The sequence below is a fragment of the Pezoporus flaviventris genome, unplaced genomic scaffold, assembly GCF_033815535.1.
Source record: "Pezoporus flaviventris isolate CSIRO_AGI_PZ_B2104156 unplaced genomic scaffold, CSIRO_AGI_Pfla_v1 ptg000036l, whole genome shotgun sequence".
In the NCBI taxonomy this organism is placed as follows: Eukaryota; Metazoa; Chordata; class Aves; order Psittaciformes; family Psittacidae; genus Pezoporus; species Pezoporus flaviventris.
The window spans coordinates 40449791-40469628 of NW_026892584.1; the positions used below are offsets into that span (position 1 = coordinate 40449791).

The window sequence follows — 19838 nt, forward strand, 5'->3', positions numbered from 1 at the left end:
AACAAAAGACTGTTACCTTTACATAACCTTTATAGGCGGTTCCTATTCCTCTTTGCACATCTACTCCAAGAGGCCTTTTGGCTTGCTCAGGGGGTATAGGACAGACCTGAGGTGCACTATCCTTGCAGGAAACATGGCATGCAAATGAACACACTAAGTACAAAAGAGAAAATGCACAGTGAAACGCCTGTATAAGTCATAACAGAAGATTAACATAGGTTAACCTTATGCTCAGCAAATCAATTAATCACACTGAAACTGACAGTCAAATATTGCAATAGCCCACTATGCTAAACAACTGAACACACCTAGTATGAGACTCTCCAAAGTGCTTTTATTGTCTCTTTTAAGCCTATTACTTCTACAAAGGGCAGGAACTGAATCCAGATTTCAAGGCAACTTATGAAAGCATTTTCCAGAAGGAAAAGGAGTTGGTCAGCCTCACTGGTATTAAGCAGCAACTAACCCAGTCACTGAATTGAAAAACTATTAAAGAAGGAATAAAAATTACAGGGCAGTGATAGGAAAGAAATATAGTAGCTGTTTAATTTGATCCAAGTATGCAAGAATAATGCAAAGAAAAAGTAAAACTAAACTGACAAAAAAAAAGGGGTTAAACTATTAAACACAGGCAATAGAGTTGAAAGCGTTAATAAAGTAAAAACCAGGGGACAAAGACTGAAATGCTGTGTGGTGAAAGGGACATAGAGTTTAACTATACTAATTGTTGCATCCTTTCTTATCATTTACACCACAGTGTACTTAGCAAGAGACAGGGGTTTCCAGTTCTCCTGTCTATAAAGCGCTTCACACAGAAGTGCTACACAGCAAAAACTCAGCATATCCACCACTTCACATGAGATAGACTACAAGAACTGCAGAATGAATTAACACATGATATCAGGGCATTTGACCCACAGTTTATGGGCCAGATCTTTCCACGGAGACTTTGCTGGTTTGTCCCAGCTATCCTGTTTCTACCAGTAGGCTTGGGAAGGCAGTGCGAGTGGCACAGCACTGTGCTCTATTCTCTGCTTTCTCCTAGCCATATTCTCAGAATTGGGCATTTGGCAGATACTCTATCCACATGCAGTCCCATAGTTACAAAGGGTCAAAGGATTCCAGTAAACCTGGGGACAGCCTGTTTCTCTGCTAGAGCTACAGACTGGCCTACAAACCCCCTCCTCATGATGCCTGAGGGAACAGCCAGGAGAGAGGGCAGTCCAGAGCAGCCTTTCCAGCTTGTTCTTTGAGCTGTGGTCTGCTCCCAGAAGGACAGGGGTTACCAAAAAGTCATGCATGGAAAGTGCTGCATGTGCTCTCCAAGACCAGATAATAAATTCAGCTCTTTCAGGAGGCATCGTAAGTATTTGTGACTGTGAATATCAAAGCACACAGGTTACCTAAATAGGGAAAATCCACAGGATACAGCCAGTTCCACAGGCCTCTAGAAGTGCAGCTGTATTTTACCATAGTCTCCAGCATTAAAAAGAGGGGGAATTGGGAAAAGCAAGTGTGTGGGAGTAGAACATTGCAAAATTTTGTTCTACTGGAGTCATCTGTATTCTCAGGTCAAAATGATTGTGGTTTTGTTGTTTTTTTTTTTTCCTGTAGCTATCACTACGTGGAGTAGAAGACGCAAACTGGAAAACTAATCATGCAGAGTTTCACCAAAATATGAGAAAAAACCCCCAAACCAAATCTGACAGCTACACTAAGGGAAAAATGCCATTTCATACTTGCAGGAAGAGATGCAAAACAAGAGTTTAGAACTGTCATCAACAGGAGACAAAAGGAAGCCCCAGGGCAAGTGCTGGCGGAGCATAGGTGCTCCTGGGGAAGAGCTGACACCAGAAGATCTTCCAGGAAAAAAATCCTGAAGGGCAGATGAAGCAATCTGAATATGATACTGAAGGTGTCAGTGGAGAGGGTTTCACTAGCAAGAACTAAGCTGGGCACAGACATACATAAGGTTATTTACACTGTGCTGCCTTCAACAGATTTGTGTGTTCATGTGTCTAATCAAGGTACAGATAAATATTTTCAAATAAAATTCCTCCATATACTCAAACATTGAATTCAATAGTGACACATGCATCACAGAAAGCACTGTAAATAAAACCAATGGACAGTGAGACAGGCTACAGGTCAAAAGCCCCAGCAAATGGTCCTCCCAACATATGGGGTTTAGAATCAGGATAGCACAAAACAGACAGACTCAGATTTCTGGTACCAGAGCATTGCTGTAGTCTTCTCCACTATGGAAGCATAAAGCAGTCCTGCTTACCCACTTCCAACTCCCAACTCACAATGTAACAACACTAAAGGTAGCAGAATTAATTAGCAATATGAAAGGGAACCATGAGGGCTTATATTCTTTGATTTTAGAAGTCTGATGATGATATAGGAGAAAGGAGAACCAGTCAGTGGCAGCTACACCTCTCATTCCCTCTCCGTGGAAATGGTTGTGCTAGACTACTTTAGAGTTTTGGGACAATTTTTCAGGGACTTGCTGAAAACAAAAAGTTTAACTGACTCACCGTCACAGGCATAACCTTGTCGAACCAATCCCACCATAAGAGAAGTGCAGTGACTACACTGAGTGGGGCTTGTGAACGACTTGATATTGAGCTGATGAGCTTTAGGCTGAAAGACACATTCAGGATAAAAAAAACAATACAATTTTTACTTTCTGTACTTATGTAATAGAAGCAACTCCCTTCACCACCCTCCAGTGTATCAGAGTGTACATTATGAAACCTGGGCTTCTTTCAAGTAAGTGCAGCTTGTAAAAGATGTTGCAAGACAATTTTATTTCCAACTGCATAAGACACTTAAACCCAAACCTACAACCATTTCTTATCATCCCTTCTGACAAATTAAAACCCACCAACTTGCATGTGGAAACATTTGATTAAAAACACAGACCTAACAAGCAAACACATGACAAACCCAAACAGGACAAGAACAAACACAGAGGGCTAATTTATAAATGGCATTTTTTCCTTTGTTCTTTATAATAAGGTTAGCACAGTCCCCCTACCTTTGGTACAGCTAGAGAAATGGATTGAATGGTGGGGGAAGGAGCAGCAGGCATCCTCTGAAGCCGAATTGGTTCCTGAATCACAAAAAACTGTAATTGAGCAAAATGAGGCTTCAAGAATTTGTTTCAAGATTGGGGTGGCAAAGCTTATTGTGGTCTGATTTTTTTCCTTTCTTTTTCTTCAAATTATTAACAATTTTATCATCATTTACATTGCCATTCTGATTTAAGAGAAACAGATTGTGTTTTAAAGCACTCACAGGAAAGCCTGCACACAAAAACACAAGCAGCAATACAGAAAACATACGTAAATGAGTTACACCAACATACACAGAGCCAGCAAAAAGGTTTCATTTGCAGATGTCCTCAAAGCAGTTGCAATTAACACTGACACGTTGTAAATAAGCAACATTCAATCCTTCTTCTTCATAATGAATGCTGCAGCATGTATTTATCATGAACAAGACAGAGACTTTCTAGTGAATTACTCTTCAGGGTAAAAAAACCGCTCTTACTTCTTGTTGTTGCTCTGCAGTTACAACCAAAGTAGATGGTAAAACTTCCGACTTGGGGCCCTGGGTTTCCTGCTCACTAATAGAACTGGTCTGCAAAAGTGACAGCAAGCATGTTTAGATACCACAGATCTGATGAAGTGTTCTCACATCAACAAGATGGAAGCAAAAACCAACGCTGATTTCTATGTGCAGTACACATACCTCTAACAACTTTCCACTCTGGAGAAAAACAAATAAAATTTTTCCTCAAAATGAACCCTGCCACCTGATGGAAAAGCTGTAAAACCGGAAGTACTGAAATGCAAAACATAGGCAGCATAAATGCTGCAACAGCCACCTTCTCCCAGCAAGGCTGTGTCTAATCTCTTACATGCAGGTATGGAATGATGTCTGAGAAGCTTGGCAATCAGCCATGGAATAGCTTATTTCTCATGGTAGCTTACTACAATAGGATTTTTATAGCACACAGCAGCCAGTAATTCTGCCAAAAGAAAAATTCTTAAAGTAGTGCTACACCATCTTTTAAATAATTGTTTAAAAAAGGTTGGCCTCTGTTATTAAAAAGAATCACATCTCCTTCATCACATTGACTTATATTTCACTAAAATTGATGAATAGCATCCATTACAAGCCTTCTATTAATTTCACACTTAAATTAGCAACTACTATTTGCCAGCACAAGGGGGAAGTATGCTACAATTCCAGAGCTAAAGCAGCTGGATGTGGAAGTAGGACACTGTATTACTGTACTCTAAGGACATCATGAAAATCATGATTAACAAACATCTGATTAGACATCACATCAATGATGTAATTAGCACTAAAGGCACCAAGTAATGAATCACTCACTTCCCAGCCAGTTTAGACAAGAAGACAGCTCAAGTTCAGCTAGCTCACTAAATATATTCAGATATTTGTTATTTTTTGAGTTATGAATTGATTGGTAGAGCTAGGCCAGTTAAGATCAAATTCTACCATTATGTAATATGAACTATTTGAAAATTCTAAGTGTGATTCAGCTTTAGCCATATAGATAATAAAAACATAAGAAAGTAAGCCTGTAAGAGGTTTAGTGGATTAAATTATAGAGAAGTCAAGAAAGCAAAATATCTAGTTTTAGAAGGCCTTTTTTACTACGACAGGTCACAACAAGGAGACAAAACTACTTGCAAAAACTTACTTCTTCCCAAAAGGCTAGCAGAGAAGATGTAGACGAAGAAGAAACAGAATCCTTTGTTGTAACAGATATGAGGGATAAAAATGATCACTTATCACCCACAACAAAACTTCAGACAGGATATTACTAGGCTAGCTAAATAAAATGTTTTGTATGGCCAAATGATATTTATCCAAACTAAATTAACCCAGAGGAGATGACACTGACTACAAGTACACATGAAAAAATATTGTTAACAGAAGTCATCTAGTATCAGCAATTTTAATGTAATTTGTCAGAAAATGTCACCTACATTTCCACGGCAACTATAATTTATTTCAGGATCTGTAGAATGGACTGTTGATTAGTTATGGCCTTGATATTCAATATGTCACAGTTTTAAGTATAACTGTCATTTTTTAAAGTAATGTTTTAAAGTAACAAGGGCAGTAGATAATAATTATTATTCAGATAGCAGCATGTATCATGTTTCTCTCTCTTCTCTCCATCTCATCCATACAGTACACCTCGCTGCTTAAGCAATGAAGCCAGCATGGACATTTTGTGACTGAGAAAGAGCACATACACGAAGTGTATGCAAATACCACAGCATGGACATAGTTTTCTTTTCAGCAACAGTGACAATATGAAAAAAGTACACATCTCAGATATAAAATCTAACCAGATCAATGAGGTTTTAACTCAGATCCATAAACATAACAGCTCTTGGTTTTATCCTAAGCTGTCTATACATTTTGCTAAGGGGTGGGGGGGGGGTGGGGAGGCAAAAATTAAGGGAAAAAAAACCTCCTGGAAAATCTTCAGGGATCAAGAGTTCATGAAGTAAGGAAATGTGATTTCAATGTTGCATTTAACAGCTGCTTCCTCAGGCAATGCACAAACCCTCTAAAGTGAAACGCCCATTTGGACCTGTGATTTGTATTATTAGTTTTCTTAGGATCAGAGGGTGTGTCACGATAAACTTATACCAACATCTGTGGGTGCTCCGGTTCTCTTCCCTGTTCCTACTACTCTAACCACTGCATTAAGATCTGGAGCCAACAATTTTACATATCTGTTTAAACACTCTTTGAACTGTATGAGTACTTTTCTTTGTATTAACTGGCATCTTCCAACTGCAAAGCGTTTAATCCCTTATTTGTAACAGGGTGTGCCAGCCTTTCCAAAAAAACCTGAATATAAATTATTTAGCCAAACATTTGAGATTAACCTAAACAAAAAAGCTAGAATGAGAAATAATGAATGTGAACTTCTGGGAGTATTTCCTAAAGAAACCAGCTTCTCTACAAAATGCCAAGCTATCTGACATCTGCTGGGGATTCAATTCTGCATGACACTAATTTGGCTGATATGCCAGATCCAAACGTGCCATATAGTGCCCAAGTGTTATTTTACATAATAAAAATATAATTCAGCTATCATATTTTTATTGATACTTAATGTAATAACTCACTCTGAATGTCAGATCACGTGCAAGAGGAGAAGTGTTGAAATATTCAAAAATGGAATCTTGAAAGTCTGGAAGTTTGAGACCTGAAACCCAAAGCAGAACAGGCTTAGCTAAAAGGCAAAATCACAGGTGGTGTTGGAACTCTGTTAAGTAACAGTAGCTTTAATTACCTGAATCTGTTCTGTATTTTTCTTCCATTTTTTTCTTCAAACCTTCCATCTCTTCCAACAGTTCCCTATTTTTTGCTTCTGATTCCTTTAATTTACTAAAGCAACACAATATGATCAAAACTCAATGTGAAATATCTCAAAGGCAGAAATAGCAGTGCACAGAGTTGATAATTTCTGGCCCTACATCTCTGAGGTTTCATTTAATTCCTGGTCCTACATCCCATTTTGGAAATGAGGAGTGGTGATTTTTTTTTTTTTTTTTTAAATATTCCCATTTTTAAGGCTGATAAATTTTATTTCCCCCCTGAACAGGTACCTCACTACTCTACTAGAGAGTGAAAACTGTACTTTAGACTCTTGCTATCATTGCAGATACCTGCCAAACAAAATTATTCTAAGAGTAGTTTGGCTTTTAATTCTCAAGAATATGCCTATTCTCAGCTTAGTCTAAGAAAAGGTATTGAATTTGCTTTTATGTTTTTTCCCCTCAGGTGCCAGAGGGAGAATGAGATCTGTATCTCATTACTAAGCTATTCACAGCAGTGAAACATTTACTTGAAGAAATCTTGAGGATTCTCATTTGACTATGTACGAAACATGTCTGTAGAACTGGATCTTTTTGGCAAAGTCCAATATCCCAAGCACAATGGGCCATTCTAAGAAAGTTGTTACTGTTCTAATCAGCAGTTTAGAAACTGGTTGAAAAAAACAGTTCTAAATCAAACAGAAAAACAGAACTGTTTTTCAAACCCAAAGAGAACCAAAGACCTTATTACCTTTCAAAAGACATATTTGCATCTTTAACTTTTCGTAGCTCTTCCTGAACTAGTTGTTTGGCACGAATTTCTGCATCAAGGGCTGACTGTAATTCCAGCCTGGCTGACATATCCAACTTCTGACTGCGTCGCACTTTCCAAAGTGGATCCTGTTGCAGTAAGTTACTGAACATTAATGTCAACAGTCTAAAGATATTTCTGTTCTTATTCAAAGACATAAATTAGTTTTTACACTGCTTCAAAGAATGCCCTTTAAGTTAGTTATGGACAGTGTACCTGCTGCATAGAAACTGGTCAACAGACAGGCTTTGTTACACAAAAATGAAGTAATGAGCAATTTTTGTATTGGTTAAACCAAACAAACACAATATGCTTGAAACCACAATACTGGATGACCAAGCATGGAAGTCAAACTGAGAGAACCCATTGAAAATACTTAGTTTTCATTGTCCAGTCTTGAAAAGAGGCATAAAACTTGCACAGTGACATACCAGGCTTCCAAACAGGAGATCAGTGTCAATATTTAATGTAAAACACACCAATCTAAAACATACTAGAAATGGCAAAACCATGAAAAATATGAAACGATCCAGGTCTTGAGATACCCAAGACACACAGAACACTCACCTAAACAATTCTTAGGCTTGCTAAGTAGTATATGCTATACTTCCGCATACAACACACAATTCTGCCCTCCTTCCCCAAAAGCTAATGTTCTGAGCTTTACCAGGCACATTTGCAGTGTGGACTACATTTTTTACATTGCCTCTCTAGTCACACATGAACTTGCAGACATCAGTTGTGAAAAGAAGAGGCATTTTTTATGTTGAGAAATAATTGTCTTAGATCAGGTTCTGCTGAAGTTACAAACCCAGTTGTAATATAAAGAACAGAGAGTGTTATTAATCAGTGCATATTGTTTTATATTGTTCTTTTCTGGCTGTAGCTAAGAAGAAAATGCCAATTGCATTTGTTCTGATCTTTTTTCCTATTAAACTTCTCAATATTATAATAGTCTCTTGATGATGTAGGCAAATGTTAGCTCATAGGAAGTCGTAACTTTTTCTTATTCTCTCCTATTTATAGGTTTGGAAGGGGTGAGTAACTTTTTATTTCTACAAACCAGCAACAAATGGACTTTTTGCACAGCAGACTGTGTTGACTGGCATGGCTAGGGACATGAACTTCCATGCCTAGCTGCAAACGGCTCTCCCTTCCTTATGCAGGACATTTTGTACCTACCAAGGCAAAACAGCGGTTTTGTCTTTGAAACCATACTCTTTTGTGAGAGCTCTTCTATTTTGCAGATTTTGTTGGGAATTCATGTTACTACTGTGTGGGAAAGTTATGGCATAAGGTCTTATTGCTCTGCATGTAAACAAAGCTACATGTTCTCAGTGTGTCACAAGTTTGTAACAATATCTGTCAGCTAATACATGTTCACAAAAGAAAAACTTTGTTATCTCACAGTGTAATTAACATTATTCCCTAGCATCTTCCATACATTCCTGTATTCCTCTTTAATGGTTTAAGTTATTGCTTCTTCTCACTGTTTAACACAGTACTATTTAACGCAGTTTGTGATGGCAGATATTAGGATGAAACACCTCACCCTGTAATTCACAGAACTATCACAGAATGGTTAGGGTTGGAATAGACCTTAAAGATAACCTAGTTCCACCCCCACCGCCACAGGCAGGGTCACCTTTCAACTAGACAGGGCTGCTCAAAGCCCCATAAAACCTGGCCTTGAACACTGCAGGGATGGGATGTCCTCAACTTCTAACTATCAAATTCTGATCAGATTACCTTGTTGGATTTCACAAGCAATAGGCAAAAACTAGAAAGCAGAGCAGAGGATTTGTTATAAAATAATTCTGATTATGAACAGATAGCTGAAAGTAAAAATACAGCTTCTTAGATGTCCCCAGGACAGCCTGAATGCTTGCTGTTTTCTTACCAGTGTTCGTGACCCCAGACTAGAACTTCTCAATGATTCTAATTCTTCTGTCATCTTGGAAGCCAATGCTTGGAGATAGCCACGAGCATCCTTCTCATCACTTACCCTGTTGTACAATTGCAAACAACCGTTACTTAAAAGTTTCATGGCTCATAGCACCAAATACTGCAGCATGAAATAATCAGCGTCTGCACTGGATTTAGGGACATTAACAGAAATGGACTGAGCAGACAAAACTCTCCCGCAACGAGAAGCTGAATATATCTTAAATTGTCTGCTTCAGATTTTTCTTTTATCTGATTCTCTTGATTGTGGAGTTGCTAGGGAAACTGAAGTTTGCCTTCCACCATCAGCAAGAGTTCTGTGAAGATTCACTGTTATTGTTTAGAACATAATCTGCATATTGCTTGTTCAATTTTTATAAGGGCTACTTTCAAGTCCTTCTTGTTTTACATGCTGAAAATACTTGCACACAGCTTGCTAAAACAGCAAATAACAGAGGGAAGAACTGACCTGTAAATGAAGTGCAAGTGCTTGCCTAGTGCAGCTAGTGACGGCCTATATGTTAATATGGACCATTTAAATCATAATCATCTTCCTGAGTTTATCAAAATATTCCAATGTGGGTGATTTAATGAACACATTAGAGACAAAGCAAGTTGATTCCAAAACCCTCTCCTATGTTCTTAGTAGCATCTGACAATTTCATATGCATTACTACTTTGCAATAGTAGACTAGAAAGCAGAAGAGAGAGGGTTAATCAATACTCAAAAGTACCATGCTTTTGTTGGTCCCAGACACAGAGAAAGGGCCTACATATACTTTTGAAAAAAAAAAAAAAGCCAATCAGTATTTCAGAGGTTGAAAAAGGCCATCTGATCTCTGAACAGCACATACCATTGAATAATCTCTGCAATCTGAGCTTCCCAGTGAGCAACAGACTCCTTCTTTGCTGCTAGGTCTTGGAGCTCATCTTCCAGCTGCCTGTTCTGTGCTGTTAATTTGTCCACAAAGGAGCAGAGCTGAAATAAAAAAATAATTTTACTTTGCAACTTATGTCAGTTTCAGACTTTTTACACATGCATATGTCTACACACCTATAGAATCTGACCAAACGAGACCATCCTGGGCTATCCAGAACAGACCAAAGAGCTGGAAGTAGTTCTTTTTTTGTGGAACTGGAGACTAGCTCCTTAGCACAGAAGAAAATATTGCCAGTTCACACAAAACAAAGGAAAAAGAGAAAGCAAGTGCAGCGGTCATTGAGAAGAATGAGGTTTAACTGTAAGCAGGCAGGCAGTCTTTTGTAAATGCTTTGCTCTTCGTGCTGCCTTCATGAAGGAATCAGAAGGTGATGCTCTCTGAGCTGTGGAAATCAATCTCACAACTGAGATGCTAAAGTTACTGTTTAGCTAGATCTCTGATGTTTATATGGCAAAAACCAACTTATTTTATTCAGATACTGCCTGAACACTCACAGATCATGTTCTCACCAATGAGAAGATTACTTCAACATCAGAAAGTAAGAAAGTTAAGAATTATATTTTGCTTAAAAATATTCCTTAAAATAATTACCCTCTCATTTTCTGTTGTTAGCTTTTTATTGTCTTCCAAGAGCATAGATCTTTCACGCTCATACTTGTCTTTCATTGTTCCTACTGCTTCCTCCATTTCACTGTGCCTAAGAACAAGAAATAGAAACACACTGTAACACTGCTGACCCTGTAGACTGGGATTTTCAAACAGGAATAAACAGAGTTAAGGTGAAATACCAGCCCACACAGATATCTATGCAATGCAATACACAAAAAAAGAAATCCATAATGAATGAAACATGCCCAAAAGCTTACCTCTCTCGCTTTGTTTTCTCTAATTTATCCTTTAATATCATGATCTCTTTCTGCAGTGCAAGCTGATGGCTCTCTGAATCATGTACTTCCTTTTTCACATTTTTGACTTCCAAGACATGTGATGCTTCTCGTCGGACCAACTCCTCTTCATAAAATAGGATTTTCTTTTCCAGCTCAGACTTAATTTTGGAAAGCTCCTGCTGATGCTCTAGTGTGGCACCTGCTGTCCGGCCTCCCTGCTTCAGCTGCAGAAGATGATAAATCATCAGGAAGATATTATAAGACCTATATTTTGGGAATATGATTTAAAATTAGAACTGTCCAATTGGTGGCACTGGGGAAAATTTTTATTTGGCACTAATTTAAAAAGGGGCTGTATCCAAGCATTAACCCCCTAAGTGACTGCTCCTGCTTCCATGACCCTAATAAGGGATTCAAAAGGGTTGCAGAGATAACAGATTTGGACTACATTGGTTTAATATCTGCTTAGAATCTAAATACACCGGACATTTTCAAGACGTTGATGTACAATGAGATATTTGAGTCTTTCAAGCAAGAAAAGAAAAGAAATCCTAACAGGATTTATTAGGTCAGGTTTCTAGTAATGCTGTAGTTTCAAGGCTCCCACAGATATCAACAGTTGAGTAAGCAAAGCTATTTCAGCTCTTTATGCCATGAGTAAACATTTGTCAAAAAACATGAACCTTTAGTGCTTCCAGTTCATTTTCCAGTTGTTTGGAGAAGACCTCACTGTGCTCACGAAGCTTGCGTTCTTTTGATGCTTCTGCTACAACTTCTTCAAGTCGGGCTTCCAGCTGTAATGAGCAATTTTAAGTCATTTCAGTACAAGACAGTGATATCTGTGTCATTCATTTCCTTTCCTCCATATGGAAGAGCAGCAAGTTTTCCTTATTTCTATTTTATGTTACACCACTATAACAATAATCTCAATGTCATAATTGTTTTCCTTTCAGTTATCCAGGCATCCATCTGTCTCATGCAGTAGAGCTATTACTATATGACTATTTGTACTGATACAAACTACAATATGTGCAGGGATAACTGCATGGCTTCTATTAATGCTAAAAGAAGGAAATGGCACTAGGAAGTCATTGCAGTTGTGAAAGAAGTAAGTCTCCCACATTTACAGGTCAGCTCCATGCCTCACTATCTACTAAGTCAACCTTTGAGCCCAATAATTGCAAAATACTTCAAACACGAACACTAAACACTTTTACCTTGCAATTAAGGAAAAAATAAACTTGATCATCCATTTATCAACTTCAGGAAGCTTATCAGAAAGACAATTTAGATTTAGTGGCAACTAAGGCAACTGCTGCAATTCAAGTAACAGTGGCACAGTTTTAAAACCTGACAGGAAGAGCAAGATTTGTTTTTCTGTATTCAAAATCAACTAGCAAAGTTGTTTTCAAAAGGTTTGTATTTAGAATTGTGGGCCAAAGTAATGAACTTACAGACTATGTTCTGAATAGAAGAATGATACAGTCATTAGGAAAGGGAGAACAGAGGAATTTACAATGACAAGAACAGGAGAATATTTAACTGAATAAGTAACAACATTTGAATGCCCCTGCTGCACTCTGCTGTAGAGACAAGGTTCCACAGCCCTACAAATCAAATATGGTGCCATAGCCCTTCAACCTTCCCACTTAACTACCACTTCTTATTCAAGGATAAGTCTGAGAAAACTTCATATCTTAACTACATTTTCATAGACTGCCCTTCAATTTGCCAGACGTTTTCAAGCAATGTTTATAAAGCAACAAATTTCTCTTCTACACTCAGAAAATACATAAAATTTCATGATTTTTCAGGGATTAAAATACTTCAGGTAAACCACAATAGCTGTTTTTTCTGCCCTCTTCTGGTTATTCACTTCATCTTATGTAAAACTATAAATTGCTTATAATACTAATTGGAAATTAACTTGCTTAAAGATACTACAGACTTTCTCTACAACGACTAACTACAGAGGAAGGAAAACCACACATTTAGTCTGTATCAACATTCCTCCCCCCAGCTGAACAGAAAAATTCAGCTAAAAAAAGTTAAAATACTCCAATGTTAAAGCACCTGAAGACAATTACAAGCTGACTATGAGTCTTCAAGAATCAAAACATAAGGAACTAAGAAGCTGGGCCTATAGTAAGAATGGTTTTCTCCAAAATAAAAATCAGCCTTGGTTCATTTCCCAATACATGAGTAAAACATTTAGAAAAAAAGTCAAGATGTCCTTTGTGAAATGTAGTAAAGTTAAATGGAAGAGGAATTGGGGCAATTTCTTACAGATGGACAAAGTAAATTATTGTTAACAGTCCAAATTTTTCAGTACAATTACATAAGAGATACTGGATAAGCAGCAGCTGAAACATGTTAGCTATTTTATCAAGCTACCTCTTTTCTGATCTTCTCTGATTTACGGATGTCCTGTCTCATAGCATCAATTTTCTGCATGCTCATTTCCACCTCTTCTTCTTTGTCACGAAGTTGCCGGGACAGCTTCTGCTTTTGAGACCGCAGGTCTCCCATCCTCTCGCTGAGCTCAGAGAACTCCTGCACAGCTAGCTTTCTCTGCTGGTGGGCATCCCTCAGTTCTTTGGACTGTGTCTTTAATCTCTCTGAGGCTTCTACAAGTTGCTGGTTTAAATAAAAAAAAAAAATATAATATAGGGTCATAAACCAGATCCCCTCACCTCTTCCTAGTACGGGCTCAGCCCCATCCCAGTACAAATGGCCTGACCCAGTACAAACTGGCAGCTGTAGCCCAAAGCCCCTGAGGATGGCAGGAAGCATGCTGATGTTTGATGTAATGTTAGTCAAACCTCTGAGGAGCAGGGAGTTCGACTCAATGACCCTTATGGGTCCCCACTTGAGATCTTTTGTGATTTGAACCCCATATATTCTTTCCAAGGAAAAAGGAACTGGACATACATAAGCATCACTTGAAAGCTCAACCACCCCACATCAATTCTAAATATTATTTTTAATTCTTAATTTACACTTTTGTTTGTTTTCTGGCTAAGCAGCTGCACTGACATCCCAAGACAGCAGTTACTCTGCATCTAGTGTGGCAGCTTCAAGAATACCACCTCACTTCTAAATAATGTACCTGTACAACAGTAACCATTTTTAAAGGAATGTTTATGCAGACAGCACACTGAATGCACCCATCAAATACACTGTACCAGCACAGAGATGCTGCTGCAAATCTTGTGAAATTCTTCAGAAAACTGAGAAAGGTTCCTTAGTACAAACAAACTGTGAAGTTCCCATACTTAAAAGTTTAAAATCTGTTTCCCCATTCCCCCTTCAAATCTAGTTTAAAGCTCTTTCACTGAGCCCTTCTAACTCCTGTGTAAAGATCCTTTTCCCACTGAGACAAGTGTACCCCATCTGTCACAAGCAGGACCGGTGTCATGTAAACCAACCCAAAACAGAACAATTCTGCCAGTGACACCAGGCTAGAACCAGCTATTGATCTGCTGGCTCTTCCTGTTTCTTCCCTCTTTATTCCCTGAAACCAGAAGGATAGAGGAGAACACTACTTGTGCTCTTGACCCCTTAACCACTTGTCCCAAAGTCCTGAAGTCTCTCTTGGTTGCCCTCAGACTTCTACTGGAACAGTTAAGAATAATTTACATTTAAACTAAACCCATTCTTTCGGTGCTTGTTCCATCTAGCAGAACACTGTTGAGATAAGCAAGATGCCTAGCAACTTCCAAAAATGAAGGTGTGCTACTTTGGAAAACTACTGCACTGCTAATGAAATTTAACAGGTTCACCGAATTCTCTGTAGAGTTTTAAAAAGCAGTATTTGAAACACTAAAATTTCAATCACAACAGAACTGTTCTATATGTACTTTGCAAGACTATTTTTAAATGTATCTATCTTTGAATCAATACCTTATGAAGCTCCTCCTTTTCTTGCCGCAGCACTCTGCACTGTTTTTCTAGTCCTTTCAACCTGTGCATTGAGTCTTCATGTTCTTGTCGGAAAGCCATTGCATCTGCAAGCTGTCCTTCCAGTTTACTTATATCTGTAGATTAGTGCATATTAAAGATAACTGGTCCCAGATTTACACCAATAAAGGAAGCAACATTACTCAAGCGAACTTGCATCACTTTGCTTGGAAAATCAACTTGTTTCCTGTCCTCACCATTATAGACTAAGGTAATCCTGGCTCACTGACACCTCCAAATAATTTTAATATTCTCAGCCTATTAAAGAAATCCTCTTAAGGCTGTGATCTCTAAGTGAAAAAGCCTTAGCACAGGGCTTTATTTTGGTTTTGAGGAAAGCATCTTCTAGCCCTTGAAAACACTGAAATAAAACTGATTTGCTCTAATATCAGTTCTAGTAATTTGTCTTGTAAATAGTTTTCATTATATAACAAGCAAGGTTGCAGTCAGTCATTAGTGCATCCAGCAAGACAGGAAAAGACTATTTCCTAGAGTAAATAAGAACTAAGAGTCTGGGAAGGAAATACCATCCTGCACAAGCAAGGCTGGAGACCTAACTGACCATATCCCTGAGAATTCACTCTCAAAGAAAATGTAACAAATTTGATTTGAAATTATCACCATTCAGTGCAAAGGAACCACCTTTATTATTTCTGCTCAGTCTTAAAGTTGGCAAGAAAACCAACTGCCAATCTCTATCTCCATCTGGTTTTAATTACTCTTTATTTAAACAAATAAATAAGAAATTGCACAAGGAATAACCGTCCCTCTCAAGTTCCACTGATGTCTGTGGCAGAACAGGAAATTGTACCTGAATCCCAATTCAGGGATCCCAAGCACTGCTGTAACGATTAAAGTATTATTCCTTTTCTCACTTCAGCACAAACCTCCTCCCACCCTACACGAACCAATGCCACTTGTTAAAACAGACCTTACTGTTACTTTCTATATTTAAAAGGACACAACGGATGAAAAGCTAGATAAACTTGAACCATTTGCAGAAGTAGCCCCTTAACCTATTTTGATTTAAACCTAACTCCAGCATATACTAGAATAGCCTTTTTTGGAAGGATAATCTGTGTAGGAGAGCTGACTTTTACAATGCATGTACCTAACAAAGTGGGTATATTGCCAAACTGCAGGGAGGAAAAAAACAACCCAGCATAACAAACTCAGCATCTGAACTCACTTATGCTATCCTACAGGCCCCTATAAACCTCTCAGCCAGGTCATTAGGATTCAAAACTACCATTTTGTTTATCACCAATTTCCAATTAACAATTAGATGCTAACAGGAGGTTTGCATGGATAAACTAATAGCATTGTCAGACAACAGATTTTCAGCGACATGGATGAGTCAGCCTTCTCTCAGGACAGATGCCAGTATTTGTTTTTCTGCAATGCTCAATGCTTCCTAATTAATGCATGACCAGACAAACACAAAGTGAACAGGAGCTCAGAAATATTTAAATGTGAACTATTATTATACATCTCCACACTTATCCTCTTACGTTACTAAAGAGCAACTAGTCTTTTCTCCCCACTGTCTCTTACACCTGTCTCCAGGTAAAATCCCTCAGAAACAATACTCCCCCAGAAAAAGGAGAAGAGAACAAGATCTGCTGAGATTTTTAGGGAAACAAGGATCACAGAAAATATTTAACTGAAACCATCCACACAATTCATCATACTCTAGACTCTCCATGATAGTATAATGCTATCAGGCCAAGCAATTGGAAAAAAAGGTGTTCATCTGGAAAAACTGAAATGCCTCTTAGTATTGAACGAGACTGTTACAAACCCTTTGCTTTTTAGCACCTCAAGAACATTAATTCTACTTATTGCACAAAACCAGTGCAAAACATTACTAGGAAGAGCAAAATAAATTGCATTACTATAATTACTTTGACAGAGGCTTACCTGTTAATTTGTTTTTCAACCGTTCAATTTCTTCATTTAATTTTTTAATCTCCTTATCACGGCTTGTATTTACTGTAACACACACTGGACCCTGGAGGTTCTGCATTGTCTGTGTAGATTCTTAAACACAGAAAAAGAAGGACAAGGCTTTCAATAAAATACATTCCCATTCCTCCTAACGAGCAGAATTAAGAATACTAACAGATAGAAACCACCAACCTTGCAGTTTTCTGTTTAAATCCTGCTTTTCTTGCTCTAATTTCCGTATTTTCTTTTCATAGCCTTCCATTTGTGAACTGCTCTTTAAGTCACGCTGGACATCCGTATCTTTGGTTACAGTGTCAGACTGCATTGCACTCTTTAAAGTGCCTCTATCAGATAAAGAGCTGAAAACAAGTACCTAAATTAGAACATTTTAATAAATACCCACAGCAGACTATAGCAGTGACATGATGGAATTCCAACAAATATCCACCTTAAATTTACAAGAACAATTAGTGCAGTAATTACTACTGTTGAGACAACTGTCAAGGTAGATAAAGTTGTTACTTCCTAGCTACTGTGTATGCTGCTGTAGAATTAGGATACCTGCATTCAGGACTTTAATAACACAGATGTATATTCCCTTTACAAGGCATAATTTTGCCAAAATTATTGAAAACGTTAACTCTCCCATGCCAAAGGTTATCAAAAGTGAGCAACTTTTTCCATGCTCAGAACCAACTACATTATCTTAGACTACCAGCAGGATTTCAGAGCTAATGAGCTAATCACGAACTGTTCCTGGCAACATTGACAAGACTTACACTCAGCTTCTCAGTGAAGAAACAGCAAGTTTATTGAAGTGACCATATGAATTGGTCACTTTTATTGACTTCACCAATTGAAGTGACACATCTAGTTCCTTAACTTTCATTCATTTCAAATAAAATATTAAATACAAAAGTAACTATTCTTGGCAGGCATGACTAAAATATGTTCAGACACTTGGAAAAAAAGGAAAGGATGAAAGTTTATCCACAGGTATACCTATGGACATCAACCTTTCTACATGTTTAGAAATATGAGAATTCCCTGGCACTAGCTGCCTTCAGGAAACAAGTTTAATGAACAACAAATCCTTTGCTTACCTATCAGTTGTGTATGTAAACCCAACGAATGGTAAATGCAATCCAGAAAAGCCTGTATGAGAACTTGGTGGCACCACTTCCTGCATGAAAATAATGTGCATGAAAATTCAGAAGAGAATCAATAAGAGCTAAAGACATTCGAGTTAGATTCAACAGTTAAAGACAGACAGCTTACAGAAAGACTTTTCCTAGTGTATACCAAGTAACAATTGGCATCTACTCTTCATTGTAGAGACTACCACTGTCTCCGGACGAACTTTATTTCAAATTAGGTCACTTAATACAATGACCTGAATTTAGGAGCCTCTTGAACTGGCACTTGAAAAGGTAGCAGTTCAAAGTACAATGCAACCAGTAAAAGAAAAGCCTAAATTTCAAGTTCCTAATTAAACCTGGCACTAATATGCATGCTATTAGTTTTAGTATGCTGGCTACTGTTAGACACATAATCAAGAGACAAGCCAAAAGCTCTTCATTTCTTGGAATACAAACTGATAAACAAAATGCCACAAAGCCCTCTGGTTCCTGTTGACTCGAATTTGTAAACTACCTCTCAACAGAAATGGAGGAGGGCAACACCTATGTACCCAGTCTGAAAACCAACCTCCTGGTTCTTAAAGGAGTGGAGAAGTAGCCATGTGAGTTTTCTCTCACCTGGACAGCTGTGATCGCAAGCTGCATGGAGAATACCTGCGTATTTCCGAAGACAGATTTTTTTATTTTATTTTATTTAATAAATCCAAAAACTAGCTCCTTGGAAAGGTTTAAACGAAAAGTACAACTAAGGGTTTTGTTTCTTCTTCCCACCTAAATATGTTTAGCTTGGACTATGTAACAGCAGTCAATTCTGGCAAGTGCTACCATTTAGAATCATAGAACGGTTTGGGTTGGAAAGGACCTTAGCTTGCATATTCTCATCAGTAGTATTTAAGAGAAAGACTCACTGGATTTCTTAATACATCATCATCTACATCAAAGTTTGAGGTGTCAGAAGGACTGCTAACATCTGGAATGTAAGGTGCTTCTAGGTTTCGGATGTTATCCCAATTAAGTCCTTCAAAGAATGCATGAGACTTAAAATCCTCTATTCCATTCTGTCCCAGTCTACGCTCCCTACTGCAGATAAGTCGCTGAATAAGATCTTTTGCTTCTTCAGATACATCTGTAACATGCGATGGAAACTGAAATCGTTCCTAGAAAAAAAAAAAAACAGAAACATTTTTAGAGAAGGAATCCACTCCAGAACCTTCAATGGCAGTTTCAAAAGGAATGTGCTAAATTACACCAACAGCATTCAAAACAAATAGTCAGACGTTGTTCCCGCAAGCAGTGGCAGAGTACAATGCAGTACATTCAGTGACAGAATTTTGTCTTAAAATGGATTTTGAGGACAAGTAATCATTTCTCAATTTCCTTAATACAGATCTGTTTGAAACTAACTGCAATTACAGTAACTCTACTGGAAAAAGCAAAGTCTTCTTTTTTTAAAGACATACAGGAATTTTGACACACTACAATACATTAAAGATCATACGGTAAAGGCAGACCCTCACTGATCCCCTAAAGACATACTCCTTGAAATTTTACTGATTTAAACTTTTACAAATCCATGACAGTAGTCAATTCTTTACAAAACACTGCTATACTTAAAGATGCATTTTTTTAATTTCTAGGTTAAATACTTTTTTTTTTTGCAAAACATCATCTATTATTAACATAAACAAACAGAAGATCTAAAAACTGTACTTACTACTAACATCTGAAATTATTCTACATAAAAATCAGGAAACCTTTTTCTGTATTTTAGCTTACCAATACTACCACTGTATAGTCAAGATGAGCTTTGTGTTTTGTTTTTTGTTTTT

General features: G+C 37.8%; 1 protein-coding gene across 15 annotated transcripts in view; it reads right to left on the reverse strand.

The window, feature by feature from the left end:
• CDC42BPB (CDC42 binding protein kinase beta) overlaps window positions 1–19838 on the reverse strand; it is a 96430-nt gene that overhangs the window by 19277 nt on the left and 57315 nt on the right. For 5 of the 15 annotated variants that reach the window (XR_009745199.1, XM_061464086.1, XM_061464085.1 and 2 more), the window contains exons 8-26: window positions 18918–19166; window positions 17974–18053; window positions 17063–17229; window positions 16844–16963; window positions 14867–15000; window positions 13358–13600; window positions 11647–11757; window positions 10943–11187; window positions 10668–10773; window positions 9990–10114; window positions 9092–9197; window positions 7132–7280; window positions 6356–6450; window positions 6189–6268; window positions 4739–4789; window positions 3559–3648; window positions 3044–3133; window positions 2541–2646; window positions 17–153 (exon numbers count right to left, since the gene is read on the reverse strand). Coding sequence is in view for 14 of the 15 variants with exons in the window: in XM_061464086.1 (XP_061320070.1) it covers window positions 17–153; window positions 2541–2646; window positions 3044–3133; window positions 3559–3648; window positions 4739–4789; window positions 6189–6268; window positions 6356–6450; window positions 7132–7280; window positions 9092–9197; window positions 9990–10114; window positions 10668–10773; window positions 10943–11187; window positions 11647–11757; window positions 13358–13600; window positions 14867–15000; window positions 16844–16963; window positions 17063–17229; window positions 17974–18053; window positions 18918–19166 (2484 nt within the window). In the remaining variant the exon portion in view is untranslated. The remainder of the gene's footprint in view (window positions 1–16; window positions 154–2540; window positions 2647–3043; window positions 3134–3558; window positions 3649–4738; window positions 4790–6188; window positions 6269–6355; window positions 6451–7131; window positions 7281–9091; window positions 9198–9989; window positions 10115–10667; window positions 10774–10942; window positions 11188–11646; window positions 11758–13357; window positions 13601–14866; window positions 15001–16843; window positions 16964–17062; window positions 17230–17973; window positions 18054–18917; window positions 19167–19838) is intronic. The other 10 variants (XM_061464097.1, XM_061464093.1, XM_061464092.1 and 7 more) reach the window with 5 other exon arrangements.